The sequence below is a fragment of the Prionailurus viverrinus genome, unplaced genomic scaffold, assembly GCF_022837055.1.
Source record: "Prionailurus viverrinus isolate Anna unplaced genomic scaffold, UM_Priviv_1.0 scaffold_49, whole genome shotgun sequence".
In the NCBI taxonomy this organism is placed as follows: domain Eukaryota; kingdom Metazoa; phylum Chordata; class Mammalia; order Carnivora; family Felidae; genus Prionailurus; species Prionailurus viverrinus.
The window spans coordinates 2,014,550-2,042,423 of NW_025927612.1; the positions used below are offsets into that span (position 1 = coordinate 2,014,550).

Here is a 27,874-nt window from a genome sequence, read left to right on the forward strand (position 1 = left end):
CGCGCGTGCGTGTGTCCGGGTCCACGTGTAAGCACCGGGTCATGCCCTGCCCAGTGCACACACACACCGCTCCCGGGAAGTTCTTTTGACCTCTAGGTTCCAGATTGTTCCATGCTGGAGGGGAGACTTAAGGACCTAGGAGAGGTAACTGGGACTGATGCTGCCCTCGGAAGCTTAAAGCAGGTGGTGCGGTTTCCCTCTCCAGAGACCCGTGTAGGCGGAAACGCAAGGAGACACAGACATCGGCGTTTTAACACATTTTTATTGCTTTTGAGGGTTTCCCTAGAGCAGACATCCTCCTATTGCACAGCTGTTTCATTTTGGCATTTTAGAAAGTTGAGGCTGAGGTTACAGATGCTTCCAAGACCAGTGAAGTGCCCGGGGTGATTCGAGGTGAAGGCGCACAGGCTTTAAGGGACAAGGTCCGTCGCTTTTCCTCTCTGTGTGCACCATCTTTGATTAGCAGTTGCGTTTTGACAGTATTTTCGGCCTCAGGTTTCCAGAGAGCCTTCTGAAGCCCTGATCACTGGGGCTCCATCTAGCAGGAGAGTCAGAGCCCAGCCAGGAGCCAGCACCAGTCTGACGCCCACTGGCGGAAGTAGGATAGGAGCAGAGTGCGGGAAGCTGACAAAACTACGGGAGCGTCCCTGTTTGTCTGAAAGCAAGGAGAATGGAGTTCACACCGCTAGAGAAGGGCGGACGGAAGCTCCCCCGTTCTGCAAGCTTAGTAAACCCAGGAGACGGGCACCCACTGTGGAGAACTGCACGCCCGCTCGAAGGCTTCTTGCAATTTCTTCAGGGTCTCATCGACGCCATTGTTGACCAGCGAGAGGTCAAAGTAGTGGGCGTACTGGCTGCGGATGGCCTCGGAGTCCTTCTGCAGCTGCTGCAGGGCCTCTGTCTGCAAAGGAGAGAGAACCACGGATGAAGCGGTCCCAGAGGCCAGCGATGGCGTGTCGGCGTGCGTTGACTGTCGTGACCCTACCTGGCTCAGAACCACCTGCTTAAACACTCAAACCCTGAAGGCCTTCCTTGGGAATGTTAACAGGATGTACGGAGGCGATCAATTAAGAACGCAAGTCTCAGGGCATCTCAAAGCAACCGTGACTGGAGAATCACAGCTCTGAAGACCAGTAGCTCCATCGAGACGGCATAGACTTGAGCAGCACCCCCAGTCCACGCCTTTGAACACAGCCCTTCCCAGAACCACCACAGCTGCAATCCGGGCCTCTGTCTAGCATCCCAAACCTGTGTCCACGAAAAGACTGAGCACTCCATACAAGTAAAAATGCGTAGCAATAAACACCAAAATACATGCCAAACTGGGAAAAAGTATCTACAACTATCTATAAGCTCGGAAAAATGAGCCGTGGACACGAGCAGGCGGTTCACAGAGGAGTTGACACAAATAGCCCTCAGTAGTCTGGCGAGCTACTCAACCACTGGCAGCAAAAGGTGGAAGTACAACGAGACTGCGGTTTTCCATTAGATGGGCCAGAAATGAACTTTGGATAATATGCGCCTGGCACACGGAAGCAAGCACTCTCGTGGGTAATTTGTCTCCAAATTCTCAATTCCCACTGCACACATCCTCGGACCGGGCAGCCCTGCGGGGAATTTCTCCTCCGCCTACATTTGCGCACGTGTGGAATGCCACATGTACGGGCCGGTCGCCGCGGTATAATTTGTAACGGTCCTTTTGAAAACAACCCAAGTGGCCTTCGAGAAGGAAATGGCGAGACTGAACAGTTATGTCACATACGCTCAATGGGAGACCACACGCGTACTAAGAAAGGCGGGAGAGGGGCGCCTGGGTGGCGCAGTCGGTTAAGCGTCCGACTTCAGCCAGGTCACGATCTCGCGGTCCGTGAGTTTGAGCCCCGCGTTGGGCTCTGGGCTGATGGCTCAGAGCCTGGAGCCTGTTTCCGATTCTGTGTCTCCCTCTCTCTCTGCCCCTCCCCCATTCATGCTCTGTCTCTCTCTGTCCCAAAAATAAATAAACGTTGAAAAAAAAAATTAAAAAAAAAAAAAAAAAGGCGGGAGAAGCTATCTATGCAGAGACACGGTGAGATCTCCATCGTGCCTGGCGAACAGGCCGGGGACAGTGAAGCGTATGGAGGATGATGCAGAGCGGGTAGGAGCCCCTCCTCTCTCCCCACAGCCGCACACACCCCAGGGTGGGTTCAGGGCCGCCTCTGGTACCCCTGCTTTGTCCCACTTGAGCTCCTGTCGCGCCGGTGTGGGGGTCTGCCAGACTGTCCGTCTCTGCCCCTAGACCCTAAGCACTTCGGGAACAATGACTGGGTCTGATTCCTTTTGCCCCCTGACCTGGCCCGGCTGCTGGCCTAGCTGCTGGCCCGGTAAATCTAACGTGCCCACGCCCTTTGGCTTCTTGGCCTTGCGGAAAGGATGGCAGTAGCCAGGAAGCTCGTGGGGGATTTGTGACGAGCTGTGCTCTGGACCGATGTCCCAGTCTGGGCAGACCCAGACAGCGAACCTCCATCCCCCCTGCATAACCCCGTCCTTCCCACCTGGGCGCCCTGGTCGGTGGGTGCGATGAACACAATGAACGGTGACAGCTCTGCCGTGCGGACAATCTTCAGGGTCTGGAAAACGAGGAAGGAAGAAGAGAGGACCGGAGTCAGCCGTCACGACGGGCAGCACCAAGCCCATCATTCCTGGTACCGCTGCCCCGGCTCTAGATGAACACAACCCCATCCGTTCCTGCCGTGGCGTGCCTACCCACCTGGGGCTCGATGTCCAGGATGGCAATCTTGTCCTGCTTATGAATCTGGTGCACGGTTTCAAATTTGGTGCCAAACATGTTGCCCTGGTAGCTGCCAAACTCCAGGAACTCGTTGGCAGAGATGTCTCTCGTCATCTCTTCGGTGGAGATGAAGTGGTATTCCTTCCCATCTTCCTCACTCTTCTTGGGCGGCCGTGTGGTATCTGCGCCAGAACACAAATCCCTCACCGTCCCCTAGGGGTGTGGGCCGGGGTGTCTGCCTCTGGTACAGAGGGCTTAGCAGAGGGGTGTGTCCCACGGGGTCCCACAGGGCTGACACTGGAGCAGGAGATGCCCCGTCCGCCCAGAATGCATGTGCCTTTCAAGAGGCGAAGCCCAATGTGGAAAATTTCTATCCCTTTCCCCATATGAAGGGTCATCTCTTCCACCGCCAACCCCAGGAGCATTAGAGCTCACAATTTGAGAAATGACAGCTGAAAATACTTTTTAAGCAGATCTGTGAGCCATGGGCAGCGTTCCATGTAAGGACATTTAAAGTTGCCTTTCTGGGGGTGCCTGGGTGGCTCAGTCGGTTAAGCGTCCGACTTTGGCTCAGGTCATGATCTCGCGGTTCGTGGTTTCGAGCCCCGCGTCGGGATCTGTGCTGACAGCTCAGAGCCTGGAGCCTGCCTCAGATTCTGTGTTTCCCTCTCTCTCTGCCCCTCCCCTGCTCACGCTGTCTCTGTCTCTCAAAAGTAAATAAATGCCAAAAAACATTTTAAGTTGCTTCTCTGTAGCTTGGAAAGAAGGGTACTTTCGTTTGGTTTAAACTGCTATCGTTAAATGTTGGCATGTTCTTAAGGCATGGCATTTACTACCACTCATATCAGTCGTCATCTAGGTACAATGTGCTCCAGATAGCACAGCTTGAAACTCCAGCATCACACGCTTCCCGGCACACCTCTCCTGCAGCCCGTCCGCATCCAGCCCCCTGCCCCTCGGTCTTGCGCGTCGCCCGCGCAGCTCTCTTCCTGGCTGCTCGATCCCAACCTGCACATGCCTCTCTTTCTTTCCATCTTACAAAACAGCAACTCTCCTTCACTGGTTATTTCTGCTTTCAGACACCCCCACTCAGTCCTGAACCCCGGGACACCTGCTGTCTTGTCTGCCCCTTGTGTGTCACTTATCTCTAAAGGCACAGTGTCGAAGTAAGGAGTGCAACAATACTAATACTAGATTCTGAATAGGGTTTTCTACCCTGATGAACAGTGCCTCCTCCTGGGAATACACATAATCAATCACACTACGCAGCTTCGCTTCTGGGAACGGAAGGTATCTGACTCCCGGCCTGATTCTCCTACTGAGGGCAGCTGCTGAGACCGGGCCTCTCCCGAGTGCTGCTTTGATTCAGAAGACATTTCAGGAGAATGAGAGGCAGCCCAGATGTGAAGCAACAGTGGGCTAGCTAAGGAAATTACCGTGTAGCCACTCAACGGACTGCGGTTTAAGCTCATGAGAACATGTTTATAATATAAAGTAAAATGAAAAGAGTAATAGATGTGTTGTAAAGATTTTAAGTAAGCTCTACACTTGACATGGGGCTCAAGCCCACAACCCTGAGGAGTATATGTTTTCAATAACATTACCTGCTTGATTCTTTTAAATATTCAGTGTGTAATAGTCAATATTTTCAATATTTAAAATTATTTTCTACCACTTCTGTGACGCAGGCAGACAGCACAGAAAAGAACAGGGGCATAGTTAGTTATCCAGAGCGATGACACATATATGCTTCTATCTTTCCAAATGGTGCTTTGTTTTTCTAATCAACATTTAAAATCACATGGGACACAGAGAGTGGCACTCCTGCCCGGCCTGCAAGGCCCCTAGGGTACTCACATGGGGCGGGGTACGCAAACTTGTCCGGGTTCTGGCTGAGCAGGGCACTCTTAATGTGGCTGCGGCCGACCCCGCTGGCTCCTGCGGAGGGAGGACAGAAGCTTGGAGAAGACAGAATGTGGCCTGCTCTTTCCTCACGAAGCCTTCTGCTTCTTTCCCCCAAAACCAACGTGGGGCTAGGTTGAGGGATGAGACGTGGGTGAAGTGGGCTCAGGAGGGCTCGGGGCTCCGGGCCCTCGCGTCCCAGTCAGGGGAGGAGGCTCCGTTTCAGGGCTCGGGGTCAGGACTCAGAAGCTAACTGGTTGCCACAGAGGAGCCAGCTAACACGTGGGGTTTTCCATCCCTTTTGTAAAGATGTCGCTTTGCTGAGCTCTCCGAAATTAACGGAACCGCACTGAAGGCACTGTTTTCCCCGGAAGTTTCTCCAGAACCCTAGTACAGATTGGCTAAGCAACTACTGTGTTAGCTCCAAAGACAGTGGGGCGAGCCACCCACATAAAGCGAGCTGCTGAAAACCTTGTAAGGATTCGTTTCATTTGTAAAGCGAATCCACATGGGATATACCCGTAAGGCTTCGGAGAGCTCAAGAGTGGTGCTTTTCTCCCCCCTTTTCCTGCTCACTGCCTTTTTTTTTTGGAGTGGGGCTGCACTATGCAGTGCGGGTGGGACCACCAGGAGGGACATGCAGTGTCACCAGCAGAGCATCGTGGGCGGGAGGACAGCGAAGCGGTACCTATAAGCACCAGGGTCTTCCTCTTGAACGCGGGGAGCCGAACAACTTCCTCGTAGGAAACGACGTCCAACTGGTCAAAAACTAGAGACAGAGAAAAGCGGTGTTCACTTTCACAGCCGGGGAGAGCGGCGGGCCCGGCCGTGGGGCCAGTGACCCGGGACGCTGGCCTGGCTTCACCGATGTCGCGCTCTGGTAGGTCACAGGCCGCAGGGGCCGTGATCGAAGCAGTGAGGCCCCGAGCTGCCCCAGTGCTCTTTGGGGCAAACCACACTTAGTGGCCCTGCAAGGGATGAGGGGGGCGCTAAGCCACTGTTCAAGCCAGGACACCATCGGGAACGAGCACAGTGGCTGCTGGCAGAGAATGACGGCCAGGGTCACGGACGCCGTGCCTGTGGGTCTATTTGTTGGGTTTCCCAACTCGACAGGACTCTGTCACTGAGTATTCTGGACTCTAATACTCTTTCTTATTTTTTGGACCCCATTATTCTATTTCCTCTCTCTTGTCCCTAGTTTGTTACCTCATGCCCCTGGGACATGCCACCTGGCTGCTCGAGATGGAAACCTGAGTCTCGTCTTGACTCTCTGTCCCTCCCAGTTCTCCCATCCCCCATTCTTCAGTGCTGCCAGAGAGACAGGCTAATCCCATCCCCCACCCCCGGCTCAAAGCCCGCACCAGCTCCACAGACACACCCCAGAGCGCGAACACAGTCCCTCCGTCTCCGTGCTTAGCCTGCGTTCCTGCCACAACCCCCCCCCCAACCCGTGCTCCGGCCACAGCTTCTACTCCTTCCATGTAGGCTCCTGACACATGAAGTGATTTCAGGCTGTGATTTGCTCACGTTCCTGTCTTTGTTTTGAACACTCCCAGCGGGAGTTGAATGGTAGATTATGATTCATTTGTTATCTACAATCTGCTTGAACCCATTGGTAATTTCAGTCTATTACCTACCACGGTAGGTAAAAAGCAAAGGCAAAATGAGTTCTTAGCAAAACGTGCTCTTTTCTGGGGTTGCTCAGACCATCAGTGGGCCAGGCTGATGGCACTGACTTGGTGAGAAAGGTCTGGATCATGAGCAGGTGTGAGCAGACCTCTAGCCTTCCTGTACATGTACCGGGAAGATGAGGGTTGTAATCAAGAAAGCCAGAAGACACGGCATGCTTTCTGTATAACATATGGTCCACTGTGCAGGACGCCAGCCCCCCCTGTGCCACCAGGAGCCCGCGGAGAGGATGCCGGGAAGCTTACTGGAGCTGTGCTTGGCCAGGTACTTGTCTTTGTACTTCTTCTTCTTCCCAAAGGGACTGCAGCTTGGGGCTTCACTCGGAGCCGACTGAGCCACACTGGCCACTCGCCTGGCAGGAAAAAGTGATGAAGAAAGTCAATGGAACCTCAGTGTAAAAGGCCCAGGGCCATTCTCCCAGAGCAGGGCTTGGGGACCTCCTTCCCTTTCTCCATTAGACCTCCAGACAGAGGACACCTGGCTGGCTCATTCGGTAGAGCACGCGACTCTTGATCCCGGGGTTGTGAATTCAAGCCCCACGCTGGGTGTGGAGATTCTTTAATAAAATCTTGAAAAACAAAGCAAACCTCCAGACCAATCTGCCAGAAACTTGGTGCTGGCCTTGACCTTTTCCTCTCTCACACTGCTCTGTGTGTCCCTCGTCCTCTCCGTCTCTCAGCCCTCACTTGTCTCTCCCTCCCAGCTTCCCCCATCTCTCTCTGTGCGTCATCTCTGTCTCCAATCTGTGTGTCTCTCACATCCACTCCCTGCCTCTTGTTCTCTGTCTCTGCCAGTTACCCCCTCAGCTGCCTCTCTGCTCCCTGCTCTCCCGCCCCACCCCCTCCTCCGTGAGCAGAAGGCTCTGGGTGTGTGCTGAGTAGGGTGTAGACCAGTAGGGAGGTGGTGAGGGAAAATGTGCATGAGCCAACCGGTACACTGCATTTTTAGTCTTGCACTTGAACCTGAGGGCCCCACGAGAAACAGGCGGAAGGTGCCTGGCTGGCCCGGCCAGGCTGCACTGAGGGGTGACGCGGCAGCGGAGGCGGGGGACCCTCCCTCTTGCACACGTTTGCAACACCAGGTATTTGGATGCCCACAAAAGAACTCTCCAGAGAGGCATGGGAGGCGACTGAGACCTGAGAAGCCATTCCCGTGTGAGTCTGCACGGCACCCAGCTCTGAGCCTTTGTTCTCTACGAACAGGGCCACTGTGCCCGCGGGACGTAGCGTGTGTGGAGTGCCTAGCGCGCCGCGTGGGCCACCGCGAACTGGGTGCTGTCTTCAGACAGGTGACCCGGAGCCTGGGGCCCACACCTGTCAGCAGACAGCACGCACCAGCCAGCAACGGCTCGCTTTCTCAGCTGCGGTGCTTTCTGAACACTGACGAGCGGGCCGCAGTATGGAAACACACCTCACACTGCGCCCCGTATCATGCACATGTAGGCGTAGAAATAAACACTCCAATACTTCCCTCCGATGTCACTTTTCAAAAGAAATACTTGTCGCACCCAGTAAATTGATGGCACGTGCCGTGACAGCACGGTCCCCCGTGTGAATACCACTGTGCCACTGAGTCCTCCTGAGGAGGACCTGCATGTTATCCCCACCATGCTACTTCGGAGAATGGCCTAGAAGCCACAGCTGATGTATTTGGGCCTTTTGCCAATACCATGCAGGGTCAACACTGTATTTCATTTGCTGCTCTAATTGTGAAACGGCTAATAATTCGTGTGGCCGACTCCACCTGTATGAAAGCTCACCATTCCTGTAGCTCAGGGGAAGGGATCAATCCTGCTGACTCCTTGGAGGAACCTTCCACCCGCCCTTGCCACCAGTTACTGTCATCCTTGTTGATTATCTTGATGATGTCCCCGGTGACAAACTTCAGCCCCGCCTCCTTGCAAGGGATCAGGTGGTCCTTTTTGGGGTCATAGTCAAACTGCGCTCTCATGAACATCTGCAAAATGAGGCAAAGGGTCAGAACTGCAGGGACAACAGGGAGGCGACAAAGGTGAGACACAGAAGCTGGTTATTGGTCTGAGTTGTCCATCCGTCTGTCTTAGAGTACAATGCAGCTACTATCTGAAATGCACATTTCCTCAGTCCATCAATTAACAATAGGAATGTGCCAAATGCTGATACCCCTTGCACCCACAATCCACTTCTATGCAGAGGTTGTCAGTTACGACGTGTGGAAAAGTCACCACAGCATTATTTACAAAAGTGAAATACTGGAAGCAAGCTAATTTTCCAAGAATGGGAAATTACTTAAGTATGGCTACCTACTGTATATATTACCATGCAACTATAAAAATCAATTTGCAGGGACACCTGGGTGGCTCACTTGGATAAGCATCCGACTTCGGCTCAGGTCATGATCTCATGGTTCATGGGTTCAAGCCCTATGTTGTACTCTGTGATGACAGCTCACAGCCTGGAGCCTGCTTTGGATTCTGTGTCCCCCTCCCCTCTCTGCCCCTCCCCTGCTCACGCTCTGTCTCTCTCTCTCAAAAAGAAAATAAACATTAAAAAAAGTAAAAAAAAAAAAGAAAAGAAAATCATGCCACAATAACATAAATGACCCGGGACAGAGACTTTACAAAACATCATATGCCAAGGCCCTATCTGAACACTTTCTCTCGACTACTGACGCTTTCCTTTGGCACCATTAACCACTGTGTTTAAAAACATTTGCCAATTTGCCTGTGAATAATTATACTGCATACAGTTTACTTTGTGTTTTTTTGATGACTGGTGACACTGGATATTTTCTCATGTGTTCAATAGCCATTTGTATTTTTCCCCGTCTGAATTACCTCTTCATCTGCTTTGCCCATTCTTCTCTTGGAATAAGGAGATGACCCTTTCCTTTCACATCGGTTACAACAAGCAACTCAGAAAGAAGGTCTGCTTGTTTGTAATGGATGTTAATTTAGTTCAGAGAGCAGCAGGCAGCTACAGTCGTGAAATACTGAGAACTTAGAATCACATCACTTCAATCGAATCTCAAAGAACACAACAGAGAAAATGGTGTCACCTACCTGTAGTGCAGGAAGACGATTCTGCTGGTTGGGAATTACTTTTAATGAGATCATTCCTTTGGTTTCTTTCTATTAAAAAAAAAAGCAGAGAAATAAAACTGTAAGGAAACTAACTTGGATGATCTGCGATTTCAAAAACTCTCATTTCCCCTCTCAAAGTCCCAAAAAGTGTTTTTATCTAACACACATTTTGACCACACACTTTGAAATTTTGTAGGACAATTCCTCCTTCAATACAGAAGTCTTGTGTGCCCCATAAACTAGTGTAACTTGGAGACGTACAGAGAATAATGAAGAAAAAACTAAGGATTTTCCCTCTTCCCTACACTCAACCCCAAAAGGTCCCCAGAAGAACCTAAAGTGAACCTAAAATGAACCCTGGCACACATACACCCATGCCTTTCTCCACACGAAAGAAAATATTTCCAGATATTTACACACATATGTCCATATTCACATGCACGTATTTTTGTTTTTAACAACAACTGGGCATGTCGATTGCTGCCAATCTTTTTGTCACTGTAATCTGCTACAATAGACATCCTCGAACATATATCCTTCTAGATTTGCATTTTGATATTTAAAAAATTTTTTAATGCTTATTTATTTTTGACAGAGTGGGGGAGGGGCAGAGAGAGAGAGGGAGACACAGAACCTGACGTGGGCTCCAGGCTCTGAGCTGACAGCACAGAGCCTGTTGTGGGGCCCAAACCCCCAAACCACGGGATCATGACCTGTGCCAAAGTCAGACGCTCAACCGAGCCACCCAAGTGCCCAAAGCATTTTGATTTTTATAGAATAAAATACCATGGTAGAAATGCAGAATTAAGGGGTGAGAACATTTTAAAAGCTGTCCTCATATTACTCTTCCAAAAGATTACAGCGACTTCACTCTCACCAGGAATATATGAGAGGCCCTTTCCCCCTATTCTTGCCAGAATTCTATGCTAACATTCTGCCAATCTGACAGGTGGAAAGGATTTCATGGTTGCTTCATTCTGTAATTGTATTACCATAAATAAAGTTAAACCTCTTTTCAAAAGCTTTTTTTCTTATATCCTTTGTCTAGTTATCTGTTTGGCTGTGAGTCTTTTTATAACACAGTTTAGAAGTTCTTACAGTGTTAAAATTATTAACTTTCTACCTATCATATGTGCAACAAATATTTTTCCAAGCCTACTGTTTCTGGGATGTTTCACCACATAGCACAAATTACCTTCTATGTAGTCAATTATATTTACACACATCAAAATGAAGCACAAATTTTGAAGCTTTACGTGTCACCGCAGGCTCAGGAATCAGTGCACCCAGCCTTACTGAGAAGCACCACGAGGCCAAATCGCCGAGCAGCCTGCTTTGTGGAGGAGGCCCTGTGGGGAAACACATCAACCTTCTCGTGCTGCCCATCGTGGGACACTCGGTTCTGCTTCCTCTGGGCGGGAAGGTGCCCCAGATGACATCGTATATGAGAGACAAGCGGGTGAATGGGCCCCACGGATCAGCGTTCCAGCAGGAAGCAGGTGGCCTGCCCCACAGGGTGCCGAAGACCGCTCAATGAAGGGGCTATTTACAGCCCCAGGATGGCAGTGGCATTCTTACCCCCCACGGGCCTGTGGGCACATGCTTTCACCCTGTGTGTCTGCGTCAGGATCCAAATGAAGTCCACACCCTGCAAGTGGGTGATCCGTCTCTTTAGACTCTCTTCACCTACCTGTTCTCCTCAGTCTGCTAATTTCTTAGCACTTGCCAAATGGTGCTGTTCTAACCATCACTTGGTGAACTAGCTGGAATACTGTCCCCTTACGGACTGTGAGTTACCCAGTGGTAGAGTTCATACTGGGAACAGAGGGACAAAGGCATCATTCTCTGTGTTTACCACGTTCCAGAGTAATGAACTGGTTCCCTCACATCCTCCAATTAGCTCATAATGTGTACGTACACACACACACACACACACACACACACACACACACACACACACACACACAATTACAAGTAATCTAGTTACAGATACTTTTTATAACCCCCTTCGTCTTCCACATTCTTTTGTCAAGGTCCTGTCTGATCTATTTCTGACTGTTTAATAATTTCTTTTCTTCTCCTAGCTTTGGATTGGTTTGCCTTTTTCCAGTTTCTCAAGGTGGAATCTGAGGCCACAGATTGTGAACTTTCTTGTTTTTTAAGATAAGTGTTTTGTGATCCAAACCTCTACCCCAGTACAGCTCAATCAGCGTTCTACAGAATCAGATACGCTGTGTTTTCATTTTTATTTGCTTCAAAGTACTTTCTAATTTCCCTTGTGATTTCTTCTTTGGCCTATGGGTTATTTAGAAGTGTCTTATTTAATGTCTAAGTATTTAGGGATTTCCAGATACCTGTTTTTGATTTCTAATTTAATTTCATTGTGGGCAGACACCATATCTTCTATGTTTTATGGGTCGAGAGATCTCTCGTGAGTTTGAGCCCCGCATCGGGCTCCGTGCTGACAGCTCGGAGCCTGGAGCCTGCTTCGGATTCTGTGTCTCCCTCTCTCTCTGCCCCTCCTCCACTCACATGCGTACGCTCTCAAAAATTCATAAAAACATTAAAAAATTAAAAAGAGAGAGACTGAGACCTGGGACAGATTCTGGATCTGCCTTTTCCTCCTTGCAGCTCTACCAGTTTTTGCTTCGAGTATGGTGAAGTTCTGTCATTAGGATCTGGGTAAATTTGCTCCCTGTTACTTCATTTAGTCAGAAGCAGAAGTCCAAGTGAGGGCTTTTTAAAATTTTTGTTTTAATGTTTTTATTTATTTTTTTGAGACAGAGACAGAGCCTGAGCAGGGGAGGGTCAGAGACAGAGAGGGAGACACAGAATGTGAAGCAGGCTCCAGGCTCCGAGCTGTCAGCACAGAGCCCGATGCGGGGCTCGAACTCACGGAATGTGAGATCATGACCTGAGCTGAAGTCGGACACTCAACTGACCGAGCCACCCAGGCGCCCCGATTTTTTTTTAATTATTATTTTTAAATGTTTATTCATTTTTGAGAGAGACAGAGGCAGAATGTGAGTGGGTTAGGGGCAGAGAGAGAGGGAGACACAGAATCCGAAGCAGGCTCCAGGCTCTGGGCTGTCAGCACAGAGCCCGACGCAGGGCTCGAACTCGCAGACTGTGAGATCGTGACCTGAGCCGAAGTCAGACACGCAACCAACTGAGCCACCCGGGCGCCCCACTGAGCCACCCAGGCGCCCCCCGATTTTTGTTTTTTTAAAGTAATGTGTGGGGCGCCTGGGTGGCTCAGTTGGTTAAGCGGCCGACTTCAGCTCAGGTCATGATCTCGCAGTCCATGAGTTCGAGCCCCGCGTCGGGCTCTGTGCTGACAGCTCCGAGCCTGGAGCCTGCTTCGGATTCTGTGTCTCCCTCTCTCTGACCCTCCCCCATTCATGCTCTGTCTCTCTCTGTCTCAAAAATAAATAAACGTTAAAAAAAAATAAAAAAAAAAAGTAATGTCTATGCCCAACGTGGGGCTCAAACTCACAACTCTAAGATCAAGAGTCACAGGCTCTTCTCACTGGGCCAGCCAGATGCCCCTCAACTTTTCATTTATAATATCCCATCCACCGTTTATAACAAATCCATGATGGGGCGCCTGGGTGGCTCAGTCAGTTGGGCGTCCGACTTCAGCTCGGGTCACGATCTTGCGGTTTGTGGGTTTGAGCCCCGTGTCGGGCTCTGTACTGACAGCTCAGAGCCTGAAGCCTGCTGCGGATTCTGTGTCTCCCCTCTCTCTGCTCCTCTCCTTCTCAGGCTCTCACTCTCTCTCTCAAAAATAAAAAACATTTAAAAGTTTTTTTTTTTTTAAAAGAAAACAAATCCATGAATAGGGATTCCTATCTTCATTTTACAGATGACTTAGAGAGGTTAATTTACCTGCTCAAAATCATGGCTAGAATAAAGTAGAGCAGGATTTCAGAGCTGCCATCAAAGACCAAAGCTTTCTGACACCCACTCCAGTGTTCTTTCTAGATAGACACTCGGGGTTATTTGCCTTGGTTTAGAAAGTTACTAAATGAAAGCAAAGAACTGTCATTTGTTGCACAGAATAAAGACTAGCGGTGGTACGAGTCCCCTCAAGGAGTACAAAGGCTTGACAATAAACTCATGTACGCAGACACCAATGTGGTTCCACACTTCACAAAGACAATGGCAGAGACTATACCCACCATAGCCTTCTGCAGCTGATCTACTGAGTGATTAGTCACGTTTGTGCCATTGATTTCCAGGATCTCATCCCCGACGTGAAGGGAGCCTACCACGAAATGAAAAATCAGTCCACAAGGAATAAACATTAAAACAAGAGCTGTCAATATAACTCAAGATACCGCAGAAAAGAAACCACGACCTACAGCATTGTTCTACAACAGACTGTGTAAAACACTCAGGGTTGAGAATATTCAAGGATGCGGGGAGGGAATGGTTCTTTTGAGTCCCTTGAGGGATGTATCAAGGCGAGCACTCGACAGTTTAGTATGACCTCGTCCTCCCTGGTCAAGCCGAATAAAAGCACTTCATCCTCAGCAAGTTTAATGTTTCTTTGTTGTTCTACCTAATGGTAAAGTTCATCAACGGTTAGATTCTATGTGAAGAGTAATTACCAATATTTGTGCCACCCTAGATACAAAACAAAAGTTCTAACTGAACAGAAAAAGGTAGGGTTCAAAGCGTGGGATGAATCAGGTGGGCAAATACAGGTTATCATCCGCTACTAAAAACAGGTCATATTTTAATGTTCTCTCACCAACCTCCCAAATAGCTTTGACTCAATGATGCATCTGAAAACTGACGGCACCTTCACATTAAGGAGACACAACGGTTACTTATGATTATTTGTCTAAATTCTATTTTCGCAGTGCAATGCAATGGGCTGCATGTAGTTAACCGGTCAAATATTGGGTGGAAAAGTATTGGCGTAAAGAGGTGTGCAAGAATGCTCAGAGGGAGAGACAGTGGCACTGGGCAGTTCATACAAAGGTCTTATAACACAGTTAAAGAGCCAGTTACTAAGCCACAAAAAAATCTCCTGTCTCACACACACACACATACACACACACGCTCCCCACTGTAAAGGCTGTAAGCCTCCAGCCCCCCAGCACTGACTGGCATATTGATGGTTCTCTGACTGAAGCACTGCCCAGGGCCCCCATAGTTACCTTGTCTGTGAATCATGCCACCGTGAAGAATTCTGGCCACTGTACAGGACTGCTTGTCATTCAGCTTCAGGGTGATTCCCTGCAAGGAGGACACAGGGGACAGCAAGCTTTATTTGCAGCTCTTTCTGAGCTTATCCGTAGGATGATTTAGGAGGATCTCTGCAGAGGAAGATCGTTCATCGTCCTCTTGTGGCCTGGGGGCTCAAGGGGTCAAGAGTAAGCAGTGGGCTAGAACAGGACAAGGGATTACCATGGGCTCTTCTGTGACCTTCTCGAACTGGATGAGTCGCACTTTCCTCACGTCCTGCCCCTTGGCCTGGGCAGGGCTGCCTGGGGCAGCGCAGCCGTTGGTGTACATGTCCTCGGTCATGGCGCTCGCCTGATGCGACGCAGCCTGTCGGGTCAAAACAACGATGCGTCAAGTCAGCGGCGAAGGCCCACCATCACTCTGGAACTGCAACTCTACAATCCAAAGGGCTCCGCAAACCAATGGTTATTGCATAAGCTTGGTGTCCCTCACCTGGAGTGACGTGAGGCTATTTGTAAATGCTATCATCCAACTTAACAGACGTGCTCATCTGGTCGGCTGCAGACGCGTTAAGGTGTTTAATGCCCAGGGTGCTGCCCAGGACCCTGCTGGGGCTGTAATGAGGTGTAATACAATTCACAAAATTCTGATTTCTAAGGCACACCGCCACCGAGGCCGCGGGGAGGGCTGTGCACCCATGGTGTCTATAGCGAAGACCCGAGGTAGGATTCGTTCAAACAGCCTGATGCTTTGCATCAGGCTGCAGTAAGGATGATTCGCGTTAGCATTAGCCTCTCACAAATCATTTCTTTGGCTACAAACAGGAAGTTCTATCGGGACTAGAGAATTAGGCTTAGCCCTCGGCCTACGACGATACCGCTTAACCTGAGGGGTCCCTCTACATGAGGTTGCCGCCACCCCTCCTGCCATCCCATGATGACACTTCCACTGTGACCCCGTTCCCCCCATCTTGACAACAGCAAGGCCAGATGACTGGTGCCACCAGACAGTAAGGCACTCAGCATGGCATCGGCAGGAGGACAGACAACGGACCAATGGAATGGAATAGAAAGTGCAGACACGTGGTCCGTGTCCGAACCTTTCAACACAGATGTGTGGCCACAGGCCACGGGCACCAAAAGATGTGGACAGTGACGTCATCATAGCATTATTTTGTAAAAAAAAAAAATGCTGTACAATTTAATTTTTTGAACCATTTGACCATAATCTGAAGATATCAAGCTCCTTAACCCATAAAGGTTTGTGTATTTTCTAAGAACAAAAACTTTCTGAAAAACGCAAATTTAGCATTGATACAATACTACACCTGGTCCTCAGTTTCTATTAAAATTTTATCAGCTGTCCCAATAATGTCTTTTATGGCTATATATATTCTTCCCCAGACCAGGAGCCAGAACCGTGCACTGCATTCAGTTTGCACAAGCTTTGGCCTCCCTTAACTTGGAAAAGCTCCTCAGTCTTTCTCGGTCTTTCGTGACCTTAACATTTTTTAAGAGGACAGGCCTATTGTTTTGTAGGCTCTCAGTTTTGGTTCTGCCCCGTGTTTTTTCATAATTGGGTTGAGGTCGTACATTTTTGGCAGGAATCCCACGGAAATGGTGGTGTTCCCTTCTCAGAGCGGCACTATTCTTAAAAGCCCGAATCTGGAAGGACCTCCCAAGTCCATTAACGGTCGGATGAATGGACGCACGTAGCCATTACTGATACCACACAGCAGCGAGTGTGCAACGTGGGTGAATCTCTCAGCCTCCTTTGCTGCTTCTTCCTCAGGTGTCTAATCTGCTAATGTTGAAGTGGCCCAGAACTTGTGGTAAGACATGTGACAGTGGGGAAGGTCAAGTGGAAACCTCCGACGGTGCCCTCCACCCACCCCAGATGAAACAGTAAATCAAAAACAGCATGGCCAGCTAGAGGAGGAGGGACAGGCCTGAGCTTGGTTTACAAAAGGGCCAATTGACTATTTGAGTCCAAGCTCAAAATGGAGAGCAAAAACATGCCAGCTACACCTGGGGGGCCCCTCAGAGATACTAAGGGAGATTTTTCCGAGATGGGGGTGGTGTGAGGGGCATGCCTCGTCATCCAGTTTGTGGGGTAGCAGAAGCGGAAATATCTCCTGGGGGAGTGTCTCCATCGAGATGGAGACTCATTCACTCACTTCCTCCTGGGCCCAGGCCCTGGGGGGAAAAGGGCTAGAAGATCAGAGGGGACAGGCTTGTGGATGGTATGTTAATTTAATCTTTATAATTTAATTTAAATTTATTTGAGAGAGAGAGAGAGAGAGAGAGAGAGAGAGAGAGAGAGAGAGAGAACACGCAGGGTTAGGGCAGAGAGAGGGAGAAAGAGCATCCCAAGCAGGCTCTGCACTGTCAGCATGGGGCCCAACTTGGAGCTCGAACTCACGAACAGTGAGATCATGACCTGAGCCGAAGTCAAGAGTCAGACGCTCAGCCCACTGAGCCACCCAGGCACCCCTGATATTTTAATTTTAATTTACCTCATCCTAAGAGGTCATCAGAAACTCCGATGAGATGGTGAGGCTTGAAGGAGTGTTATTTACTGGGGGGCCTCGAAAGACGGAAGTGCTGAGAAAGAGAAACTGCCCGTGTAGCAACTGAAACTTCAAAAAGCTCACATGACCTCTATGTCATATGACCCTTCAGCACCACTGCTGGGACGAGATCGGTGCGTCCGGGGTGGCGTGGCCACAGACTCATTACCGCTATTCAAACAGAATTGGGGATGATAGGTTGGTATTTAGAAAACATATGGACTTATGACACCTGGGAGTGCAGAACTCTCCAGGCCATGGTTAACAACACAGTTAACAGTGCGCACAGTATGTAGCAATGAAAAGGAGGTTCCAAGGTTAATCTTGAAGACATATTATTCACTAAAAAAACCAGAGAGATGAAAGGTATGCTATCATCAGCACAGTGAACACAATGAATATATTCATATGTGCTTATAAATGTACGAGCTGTGTTGGAGACAGACATAAACAACAGCAATTATACACAAACTGGATTGGAGTCCCTGAGTCTTTTAACAAACAGCTGGATAACTTGGGGCAAGCGTGGGGCCTCGCTCCCTCCTTCCACCCCTCTCCCCTGCTTGCGTTCTCTAAAAATAGAAAATAAAATTAATTAATTAAAAACTTGAAGAAAAAAACCCTATAGAGAAGACTGATGGTTCCCAGAGGGGATGTGGGGGATGGGTGAGACAGGTGATGGGGATGAAGGAGGGCTTGTGAGGAGCACCGGCTGTCGTATGGAAGTGTAGGATCACTATATTGTATACCTGAAGCTAATATTGCACTGTATGGTAACTGGAATATTAAGAAAAACTAAAAAAACAATCTAATTAAAAAATGGTCAAAGCATCCCGTTCTGGAGCATTCAAGATGTGGAAGAGAGGACACGGCGGGTGCCCCGGTGCGAAATTCCAGACTTCCCTGGGTCTTTCGGTAGCAGCCGTGATCAACTGTGCTGACCACACAGGAGCCAAAACTCCGTGCATCATCTCTACGGAGGGGACTGAGGGATGCCCGACCAGACTCCCCGCCGCTGCCGCGGGGACACGGTGATGGCCACGGTGCAGAGAGGCAAACCCGAGCCGAGAAGGTACATCCAGCAGTGCCAACGGGACCACGAAAGTCGTAGCGGAGAAATGACGGCGTGTTTCTGTCTTTCGGGGACGAGGCGGGCTCACGGCAAACCATGAAGGCAAGGGGAAAGCTTCTGCCACCACGGGCCTGGGGTGCGCACACTCGGGGCGCAGGATCGCACCCGATGCTGGCAGCACTGCACGAGGCCTGGGTATAGTTGTTTAAAACAATCACAAATTATTTGCTATCCTTTCCCCTAAAAGGGCCAAAGACAGGAAGAAATATTTCACTAAGGAAGATAAATAAGGAGGAACGGCAAGGGATGAGCTAACATAAAACACAGACGACACTAGATGCCCGTGAGGACGCAGAGAACGGAATCTCTCATCCTTGCTGACGGGAGTGTAAAATCGCACGGCCATTTCACAAGAGAGTTAGGGACTTTCTTAAAAAACCCACAAGACATAATAAAATAAGATAAAATTTAAAAATTAAAAAAAATTTTTTTCAATGAAACAACCACTTTACAACCCAGCCATGTCACCCCTAGAGAAATGTTCACACAAAACTTGTATGTGAAGCCTTATAACAACTTTATGCCTAATAGCCAAAACGTGGGAACAACGAGGATGGCCTATAATTGGGTAAGCCGTTCAACAGATGACCGCAGCCCATCCGTACCACGAAACATGTCTCAGCAACAACAAGGAACAAAGGCACTCTGATGAGTGAAAAAAAAGCCAATCTCAAAAGGTTGCATATTCTATGAATCCATTTACATAACATTTTTTTTTAAAAATTTTTTTTTCAACGTTTATTTATTTTTGGGACAGAGAGAGACAGAGCATGAACGGGGGAGGGGCAGAGAGAGAGGGAGACACAGAATCGGAAACAGGCTCCAGGCTCCGAGCCGTCAGCCCAGAGCCTGACGCGGGGCTCGAACTCACGGACCGCGAGATCGTGACCTGGCTGAAGTCGGACGCTTAACCCACTGCGCCACCCAGGCGCCCCTACATAACATTTTTTTGAGGGGGGTACAAGGGAATGAGGGGGAGAGAGGGAGAGAGGGAGAGGAGGAGAGAGAGAGAGAGAGAGAGAGAGAGAGAGAGAGAGAGAGAGAGAGAAGCGGGGCTCACCGGAAGCAGGGAACATGCTCACTGGAAGCAGGGCTTGAACTCATGAACCATGAGATCACAACCTAAGCTAAAGTCAGATGCTTAATGACTGAGCCACCCAGGAGCTCTAAATAACATTTTTGAGATGAAAAATTACAGAGATGGAGAACAGATCAGTGGCTGCCAAGGTCAGAGCGACAGTAAGAATGAGGAGCAATGTGGTGACAGAGCGGTTCTGCACCTTGATGGTGGAGGCGGTGGTTATACACATGCACACATGACAAAATAGGACAGAACTACACGCATACGTCGTACCGATGTCAACTGCGTGGTTTTCATACTGTACTATGATTGAACTCCCAGTAGATAGAACTGAACTTCTTTGGATAAAATAAGTAGCAAAGTGGCGGGCAAGCAGCGCCCATCTGCAACCAAAGAACTCTGAGAAAGCCTGGTACCGAAGAATGGGTACCGGTGACAGGTCCTTGACAAGTATGCAGCGTACACGATCGGTCTTCAGATCCCCATTCGTGTTCTGGGACAGGAAAGTCAGAGGCCACGATACACGGTGATCAAACAGGTCCCCAAAGCACGGCCCGTGGTGACCTGGGACGGTGTGGTTAAGCCTCTTCAAAGCTGAACAGCTGCTGCCACAGTCCACACAACAGGGTGAGACATTAAATATTTCAAGTAGGTGGATTCAGCAAATCAGAGGAGAAGCAGTGCCAAGTTGGAAGGAAGAATCCCTTTCACAAATTAATCGCCTGCGCTGTCTGTACATTTTCACCCTGAATGTTACAGGAGGGATGTGGGGGGTGAGGAACCAAAGGCCCTCTGACCACGGCCGCGGTGAAAACACGACGGGCTGCAATCTCGCATGTCGGGCCTCCGAGTCCAAAATAGAACCCAGGACTTTCCTTGAACCTCATTTATTGATTTTTGACCACTATTACCCATGGGGCTGAAAACTAAACTCAGGCAATCATTCCACGGGTTTATCAGCAGCTACCGTTTATGTGCGTTGCTAAGCACAGTGGTTTACAGGTGGCCATAAAGTCAGGAAACACGGATCGTGTTCTTTTATTGTGTGCTGTAATGTAGCACCAATAAACTGCTTACGATGATTCACCTCGGTTTCCAGACTCCGCGGCCCCTGCAGAACGCTCTAAGCGACGACAGATTAGAAAGTCTTAGTCCAGAGAACACAAACTGACCTTTGAAAGGGGAAGAAGCCTACACGGTCGTGTACCTAGAACAGGCAGATAAACTGGCACTTACCTCATGTTGTTCTTATTCAGCTATATTACAAAGATCGTTTTTGAACGCGTCAGCCTTTAAGTTAAGGACTCAGCAGAGCTTACCAGAGGCAGAACACATTCCAGTCAGAAAAGTCCAAGAGCTGCCATCCCAAAGGTTGGTCTTTCAAATGTGCTTATCCATCAAGATGTTCTTCGAGATGACTAAGAGTCACTCTCACACTCGCCCAGAAGTTGCAAACGATGACGAAGATAAACGGAAATGTCGAACGTGCTAACTAAAGAACCAACTTGCAACAGTAAGGCTTCTAAAAGCAAAGCGTGATGTTCTCCACCACAGACTTGTCACTGAGCAGCCCTGTCCTTCTGAGACGCACGCTACACTCCCCGGGGCCTGTCTTCCTTGGAAGTTCCCTACACTACTCCTCAACCTCATGTCGCAAATTCCTCTGACCGGCCCTCATGTCTGTCTCCTCATGACAACTGTAGGAGCAACAACACACAGACAGACACTTACATTTGACGTCTGTACATGCACACGCACACGCACAGAGTGAAGGTGACTTCTTAATTCAATCTGCGAGGCTGAGACCCCATGAAGTACAGATCTCCACATGCTTAAGTCATGGTCTCTGCCCTCAGCAGCTCATGACTATAAGGACAAGTCGTTCGTTCATTCATTCATTCATTCATTCATGTATCCAACATAAATGATAAATGGAAAGATTTCCTCCATCAAGTTTAAGATGGTCTTAGACTGTATGTGCTCAAAGGACTCAAAACAAGGTTTCAACTTTCTTCAAAACTAGCTTCACCAAGTTTTGAAATGGAGCTTCACCAAGGCTTTCTGAATGGTGAGGAGGATGGCATCTATGGGGGATGAAGGGGAAGACGACAGGAAGTCCTAGGGGCAGACCAAGGAGCGGTCTGCTCTTCAGTGGGACGCAAAGACAGAGGAACCAGGACTCAGACACAAGTTCCGCCCGATGAGGCCGCGTTGCAATCCTCCTGCTACACAACTGGCCCAGACTGAACTCAGGAGAAAGGGAAGGAGGCTGCCTTCGCCTCAGGGTAATGGACGTGCCTAAGACTGACCGAAGAAATTGCAGTCCTGTCCCACAGGGTCATCCACTCATCTGCCACGGAGCAGGCTTGTGTCCTGGTCCCTGATTTGCTCCAACGTTTCTTGTTTCCACAGCTGGTAATACATTCCACTTTGAGACAGAGATTTGTCTGTCCCTTCTGTTTATTTTGTCTCCTCAAGCTGCAAGACAAGTACCACACAGGCAGGGGTCTTCATTTTACTCACTCTTGGGTCCCGGGCACCTAGAACTCTGCCTGGCTCTAATTTAGGGAGCTTGCTCAACACTCACTGATGACATGAATCACTCCCAAGGCACGTGCTGCTGTTTTTTGGGCCACTACTATCCCCCCCGTCACCACCACCATGCGATTGCTAGGTGACACGAGTCACGTTGAACAAATACTGAAGTCAAACGTGCTAGATTCCATTTTGCAGGGTTCACTTCAACCTTAAAAATCACCACCCTCCTCTCTGGTGCACATGGGAGGCCCCAGGGCTAGGATGGGCACGGTGGGAGCGGCTCCGGTTAAAGACGACTGCTCGACCGCTCGGATTCTGGAGAAATTGGGGCATAAACACCCACCCACGGCTCCATGTCTGGCCTTTGCTCTGCAGCCTTTTGGCCTTTCATTATCCAAACTGTGGGAGTGCTAACGCCCCACTGCTCTGAAAGCCCCTTCGGAGGAAACATCTGCAGCAGGGTTCAAAGGGCACAGGCAGCTGGTCAAAGGAAGCTGGGATTTAAAAAGAGATGAAAAACAAACTTGGCACTTGGCGGGGGTGGAGGTCGGGGGGGTGGCCAGTGGGTGGGGGGGAATAAAACTGGGACAACTAAAGCTGGTTTTTTCATCCAAACAATCGGATTAAGAGTGACAGTGAACGTAGGAGAGGACAAACATTTGTTCAGCCTACTGTTAGGCTCTTTGCCAACTGCTTTCACATGGAGACTTAGAAGGCCAGGCGAAGAAGGCAAGCCATCACCAGAGGGCAGACTATGGTGGTGGTGGGGGGGGGGTGCAAACACCCACTCCAGCCTGGGCAGGATCCGCTTCCAATTTGGGGCAGAAAAACAAACAGGACGGGCCTCTGGGTGGCTCAGTCAGTTAAGCGTCCAACTCTTGGTTTCAGTCCAGGTCATGAACTCACAGGTTCTTGAGTTCGAACCCTGCATCGGACTCTGCACTAACGGCGCAGAGACTGCTTGGGATTCTCTCTCTCTCTCTCTCTCTCTCTCTCTCTCTCTCTGCCCCTCCCCCACCCACACTTTCTCCATCTCTCAAAATAAATAAATAAACTTAAAAAGAGCCTGGAGACTGCTTCAGATCCTGTGTCTCCCTCTCTCTCTCTGCCCTTCACCTGCTCATGCTCTGTCTCTCACAAAAATAAACGTTTTGTAAAAATTTTTAAAAAAAGAGAGAAACTGAGAAAACAAGAGTGCTGTAAAGGGGCGCCTGGGTGGCGCAGTCGGTTAAGCGTCCGACTTCAGCCAGGTCACGATCTCGCAGTCTGTGAGTTCGAGCCCCACGTCGGGCTCTGGGCTGATGGCTCAGAGCCTGGAGCCTGTTTCCGATTCTGTGTCTCCCTCTCTCTCTGCCCCTCCCCCGTTCATGCTCTGTCTCTCTCTGTCCCAAAAATAAATAAACGTTGAAAAAAAAATTAAAAAAAAAAAGAGTGCTGTAAAGTATTAGACAGAAATCAGCACTTTTACCACAAATGACAAGAGCTGGAGAAGAACTGGGGAGAGAAAGGCCTAGAGCCAGGAGTTTCTGGCCAAGTACTATCTTAAAAATCATGCATTAACTAGGCACACTGTTTCTCAGGCACTAAATCATTCGAGAACACATACATCAATCAATCCAAAGGCCAAGTGTCTAAAGATCCTTTTCCAGTGTGCTTTATCTACCCAGTGTACTGTGTATAGAGGCAAAGGCTTCTTCCCTTGCAAGGAGGGTGACTTTTGAGCAAAGACCTACATATGTTTTTGGTTCATGTATATTTATATAAAGGAAAAGGAAAAAGTGAACAATCAGAAGAGAAAATTTCACATTATGAAAGTTGTACTCTGGTTCCCTAATTCAGAGTTTTTCTTCCTGTTCCCCACCCTGGGGTGACTTCCCCTCCCCCCAGCCACTGCTGGAGATGTGCTTACTCCTGCCTTCTTACACTCCACACCCAGGGCCCTCTTTTTCTTTTTTATTTAAAAAAATTTTCTTAACATTTATTTATTTTTTGAGAGACAGAGAATGAATGGGTAAGGGGCAGAGAGAGAGAGTGAGTCACAGAATCCAAAGCAGGCTCCAGGCTCTGAGCTGTCAGCACACAGCCTGACGCCGGGCTGGAACTCATGAATCGTGAGATCATGACCTAAGCCAAAGTCATACGCTTAACGGACAGCCACCCAGGCACCCCCAGGGTCCTCCTTTTTTAGGAGGTATGAGCAATTCACTACTTATGGATAAAATCTCTGCATCCATGAAATGTCAACTGATTTTGTTTCCCTTTCCCCAGGGGACATTTTACAGTGTATCAAGACATTTTACAGTGTATCAAGGCATTTTTGATTGTCACAACTAGGGGGGTGTATTACTTTTCACAACAGAGAATGATCAGACTCAAAGTGTTACTCAAGAAGAACCTCAATGGCTTCGCACAAGCAGTTCCCCCCCGCCTGGAGCGCTGTTCACCAATTACATCCTAGATACCCCAAGACTCAAGGTCTGGCAGCTTCACAGCGCCCTACACCTGCCTGCCTCTGTGGCCTTCATCGTTGACTCCTCAGCCCCAGAACCAGGTCCACACACAGTAGGCGATCAACAAGACTACATCATAGCCAAGGACGACCAGTGTGGACTAATGCATCTGCTGCCTAAGAATCGACAGATTTTAGGGGCATCCGGCTTCGGCTCAGGACATGATCTCACGGCTCATGAGTTCAAGCCCTGTGTCGGGCTCTGTGCTATCAGCGCAGAGCCCACTTTGCATCCTCCGTCCCCCTCTGTCTCTGCTCCCCCTCTGCTTGCGCGCTTTCTCTCAAAAATAAATAAACATTAAAAAGAATAGATCTTAGTGGAAGCTCACCTGTAGTCTGACCTATGTTAGGTCATTTTTCATCACGGGAGACGCCCAAGTGAATGTTGAGGGATTTTCGACATACTACTTCATGGGAAAAGTGTTGTTTTTAGCAGGATGGAAGAGGAATTCTATGAGCAAATTTACAATCATTAATGAGCCCTGCTGTAAAGAATAAGGCCAGAGGTAGCTTATGAGTTTCTCCAAGGAAAGAAATGTACTTCAATATGGGAGACAGGCCATCGTTCAAACCTACTGCAAAATTATTTTTTGGCAATACTTTTTCAATATTAAATGTGGCCTATGATCAGAAGTGCAACTTCAGGTTTTGAGTCTTGAGAACTTTTACAGAAAGCACTCTCCGTACACGAGGCCTTCAGCAACATCATTTTGAGAATTCTATTACAGCCCACAAGTCCTTCCCAGGTTTTCGTACTTCTTACCAGTATGGGACCGTGCTGACTGCTACCGGACAGGCTGTTCTTAGGGACATGTAGGATGCCCCTGTGCGGTTCTAAGTGCTCGACACGCATCACGTCAGGTCACTGCCTCCACAACCCTCCACACAGGTGTGTCTGACAGAGGAGAAACCTAAGGCACAGACAGCTTCGGCAGCTTGCCCAGGGATACACGGCAAGTGAACGGTAGAGCCCCGGAGGAAAGGTGAACCTGAAGAAACCATTGGAGATTCTCCCTCCAATGTCCACACCTTGCCAGATATGGATGCTACTCCATTCAGCAAGCTAGCAAGTTTCTTCTGTCATCTTCTTCAAATCTTTTAATAACACCAAAACACAGTGGCTACCCAGTAGGCCCATACGCAGTACTTTGGGACCAACTGCCAGCTCCACAGAAACTGTTTACTCAAAGGGTGCGCCACAACATAACTCTTGTAGTGACGGGGCCTTGTTTCAAAGAGCCACGCAGTCTCTCAAGCCTGCACGTAAGGAGCAGAGAGGTTTACACAAAGTCGGGTCACTTCGTTATATACGGGGCTCTTGTTGGGCTCAGTGACAGGAGCCTGATACAGTTGGATTCCATTTATAAGACTGTAAAGGATCACCAGGGAACTTTCTGGAGAAATGAAAGGGTTCTATATCAGGATTTTGGTGATGGTTACATGACCATAGGCATTTGTTAAATCTTACTGAACAGACCAAATTCATTTATGAATTATATGTATGCTAATTATACTTCAATACAGCTGCCAAGAGTAAATTTAATAAGGAGATTTTTATTAAAAAGTCAAGGCTCAGCCAAGTGAACCAATTATAGAGGAGAAGCAAAATCACACATCCAAGCCTACGGGGAGCCAGGTAGTTTTAGACCCCTATTCCCTCTTAGTGCATATTCTACTAGAGAACGGCAAGTCCAATTTTGTCTTGCCATTTGAAGAACAATAGTGTCTCCCCCACCGGGTCATTCTAGCACTCACTGAAGCCTAGAATATTGCCATCATGACTGGAAACAACAGACAGGTGTGAACATGGCACTGATGCTTATCAACTGTTTCCTGGAGCTTCCAGTCCAGAGTCACGGCTCTCCTGTTTGCTTTACCTTGTGAACCTTCAGTATCATCATCTGTGGAAGTGGAAGGTTATGCTAAATCTCTAATGTCCACCTCTTCAGTCGTTTATTAATTCAGCAAACATTTCCGAGGACCTATTTATCAGGCATTTAAAATAAAAACCGTGAGCATGAAATAGCCCTGCCCTGAAAAATCTTGCTGTGGAGAACAGAGATTCACGCTGACTTCAGGCTGGGTCAGGGCAGAAACACAGCTGCTGCCTGGCTCTGGCTCACGCTCTCGCTCTCTCTCTCTGCACATTCACCAGTGGTACCTGACCCCCAGTCCGTGCAGCAGGCCAGGCTAGGTGCGGGGTCGCCGGGCCTATCTTCGGGGTGATGGCTCCAACTGCGAGCCAGCCGCAGCCTCCGGATGAGTGAGCGAGCATTCTGCTGGCTGCACCTCCGCCCGAGAGGACCTCCTTTTGGTGGGTGAAACCCACAATCGGAACTATATGACAGATAACACGGAAACCATCAACCTCTTCTGGGCATCTTTGAGGATGGAGGATAACGGCTCTTTACCACCCATCCCAGGAATCCGGAGGGCACAATGACGTCAGCCACCCGTGGATCCCTTGTCCACCCGAACACGCACACGGGCCACCCCGTCTGCACCGCAGCCCCAGGGGCCGTGCGCGAATGCGGAGGGACGGTGAGTGAGCGCTTTAGAGGCAGAGTTGGGTTTTACAACCTTCTCTGCGGACCCAGACACGCGAGCAGTTCAACACGCAGGCGGACCCACTCTTCTTGGATCTGTTCCCCAAAGTCTTTCTGTCACCCTGACTTCCGTCCACGGGGAAGTTTGCCTTGACCTTAACCAGCGCTGTGTACAGGCCGCGGCCTCTCCGAGTTTCCACCCAGGAGGGCTGCGGGGGTGGGGGGAAGACCCACCGCACCTGAAGCCCCCGAACGAACCCCGGTAGCCGCCGCGGGCTCGGCTCCGAGGCCGGCCGCCCGCGGCCGGGGCCGCGGACCGAGCAGGTCCCGCGGCGGGCGGCGCGGCCTGGAGCCGAGCCCCGGCCCCGCACCCCGCGCCCAGGACGCCGCGGGGCCCTCTCACCTCGGGCCGGCTGCGCTTCTGCAGCAAGTGCTCCAGGTAGAGGTCGGAGAGCGCGGTGCGCATGCCGCCCCCGCCCTCGCCCTCGCTCGCCTTGAGCGTCATCTTGCCGGAGCCTCGACGCGGGGCCGCGAGCCGCGAGGCGGGCAGAGCCTGGAGTGCGAGCGCCGAGGCCTGCGGGGCGGCGGAGGCGGCGGAGGCGGCGCGGCCCCGTCACCTCCCCGCGGGCGGCGCGCTGGAAGGGCGGGGACGGAGCGCCGCCCCGCCCCTGACCTGGCCCCGCCCCCGGCCAACCTCGAGGCTGAACCCAGAGGGGCCGTGAGGAACCCAGCAGACCGCGCCCTCCCGGCGGAGGGCCCACCGGCTCCGCCCACAGCCCTGGCCGAATCGGTGGGGATTGGAAGGAAGCCGTCGCTCCGACTCCGGGCTCTACCCAGAAATCTCTGCGGGCCCAGCGCGTTGCGAAAATGCCTTTAAGGCTCCT

At 49.9% G+C, this 27,874-nt stretch overlaps 1 protein-coding gene across 1 annotated transcript; it reads right to left on the bottom strand.

Annotated features, from left to right (window-relative positions):
* Positions 1-244: 244 nt before the first annotated feature.
* MPP1 (MAGUK p55 scaffold protein 1) lies at positions 245-27,615 on the bottom strand. Its single transcript, XM_047847594.1, has 12 exons — positions 27,394-27,615; positions 14,838-14,981; positions 14,588-14,666; positions 13,601-13,686; positions 9,399-9,467; positions 8,118-8,314; positions 6,604-6,710; positions 5,358-5,438; positions 4,625-4,705; positions 2,747-2,949; positions 2,532-2,606; positions 245-901 (listed from the first exon to the last, which is right to left on the bottom strand). The coding sequence occupies exons 1-12, from the start codon at positions 27,493-27,495 to the stop codon at positions 725-727; spliced, it is 1,401 nt and encodes a 466-aa protein (XP_047703550.1). The 5' UTR covers positions 27,496-27,615; the 3' UTR covers positions 245-724.
* Positions 27,616-27,874: the final 259 nt, after the last annotated feature.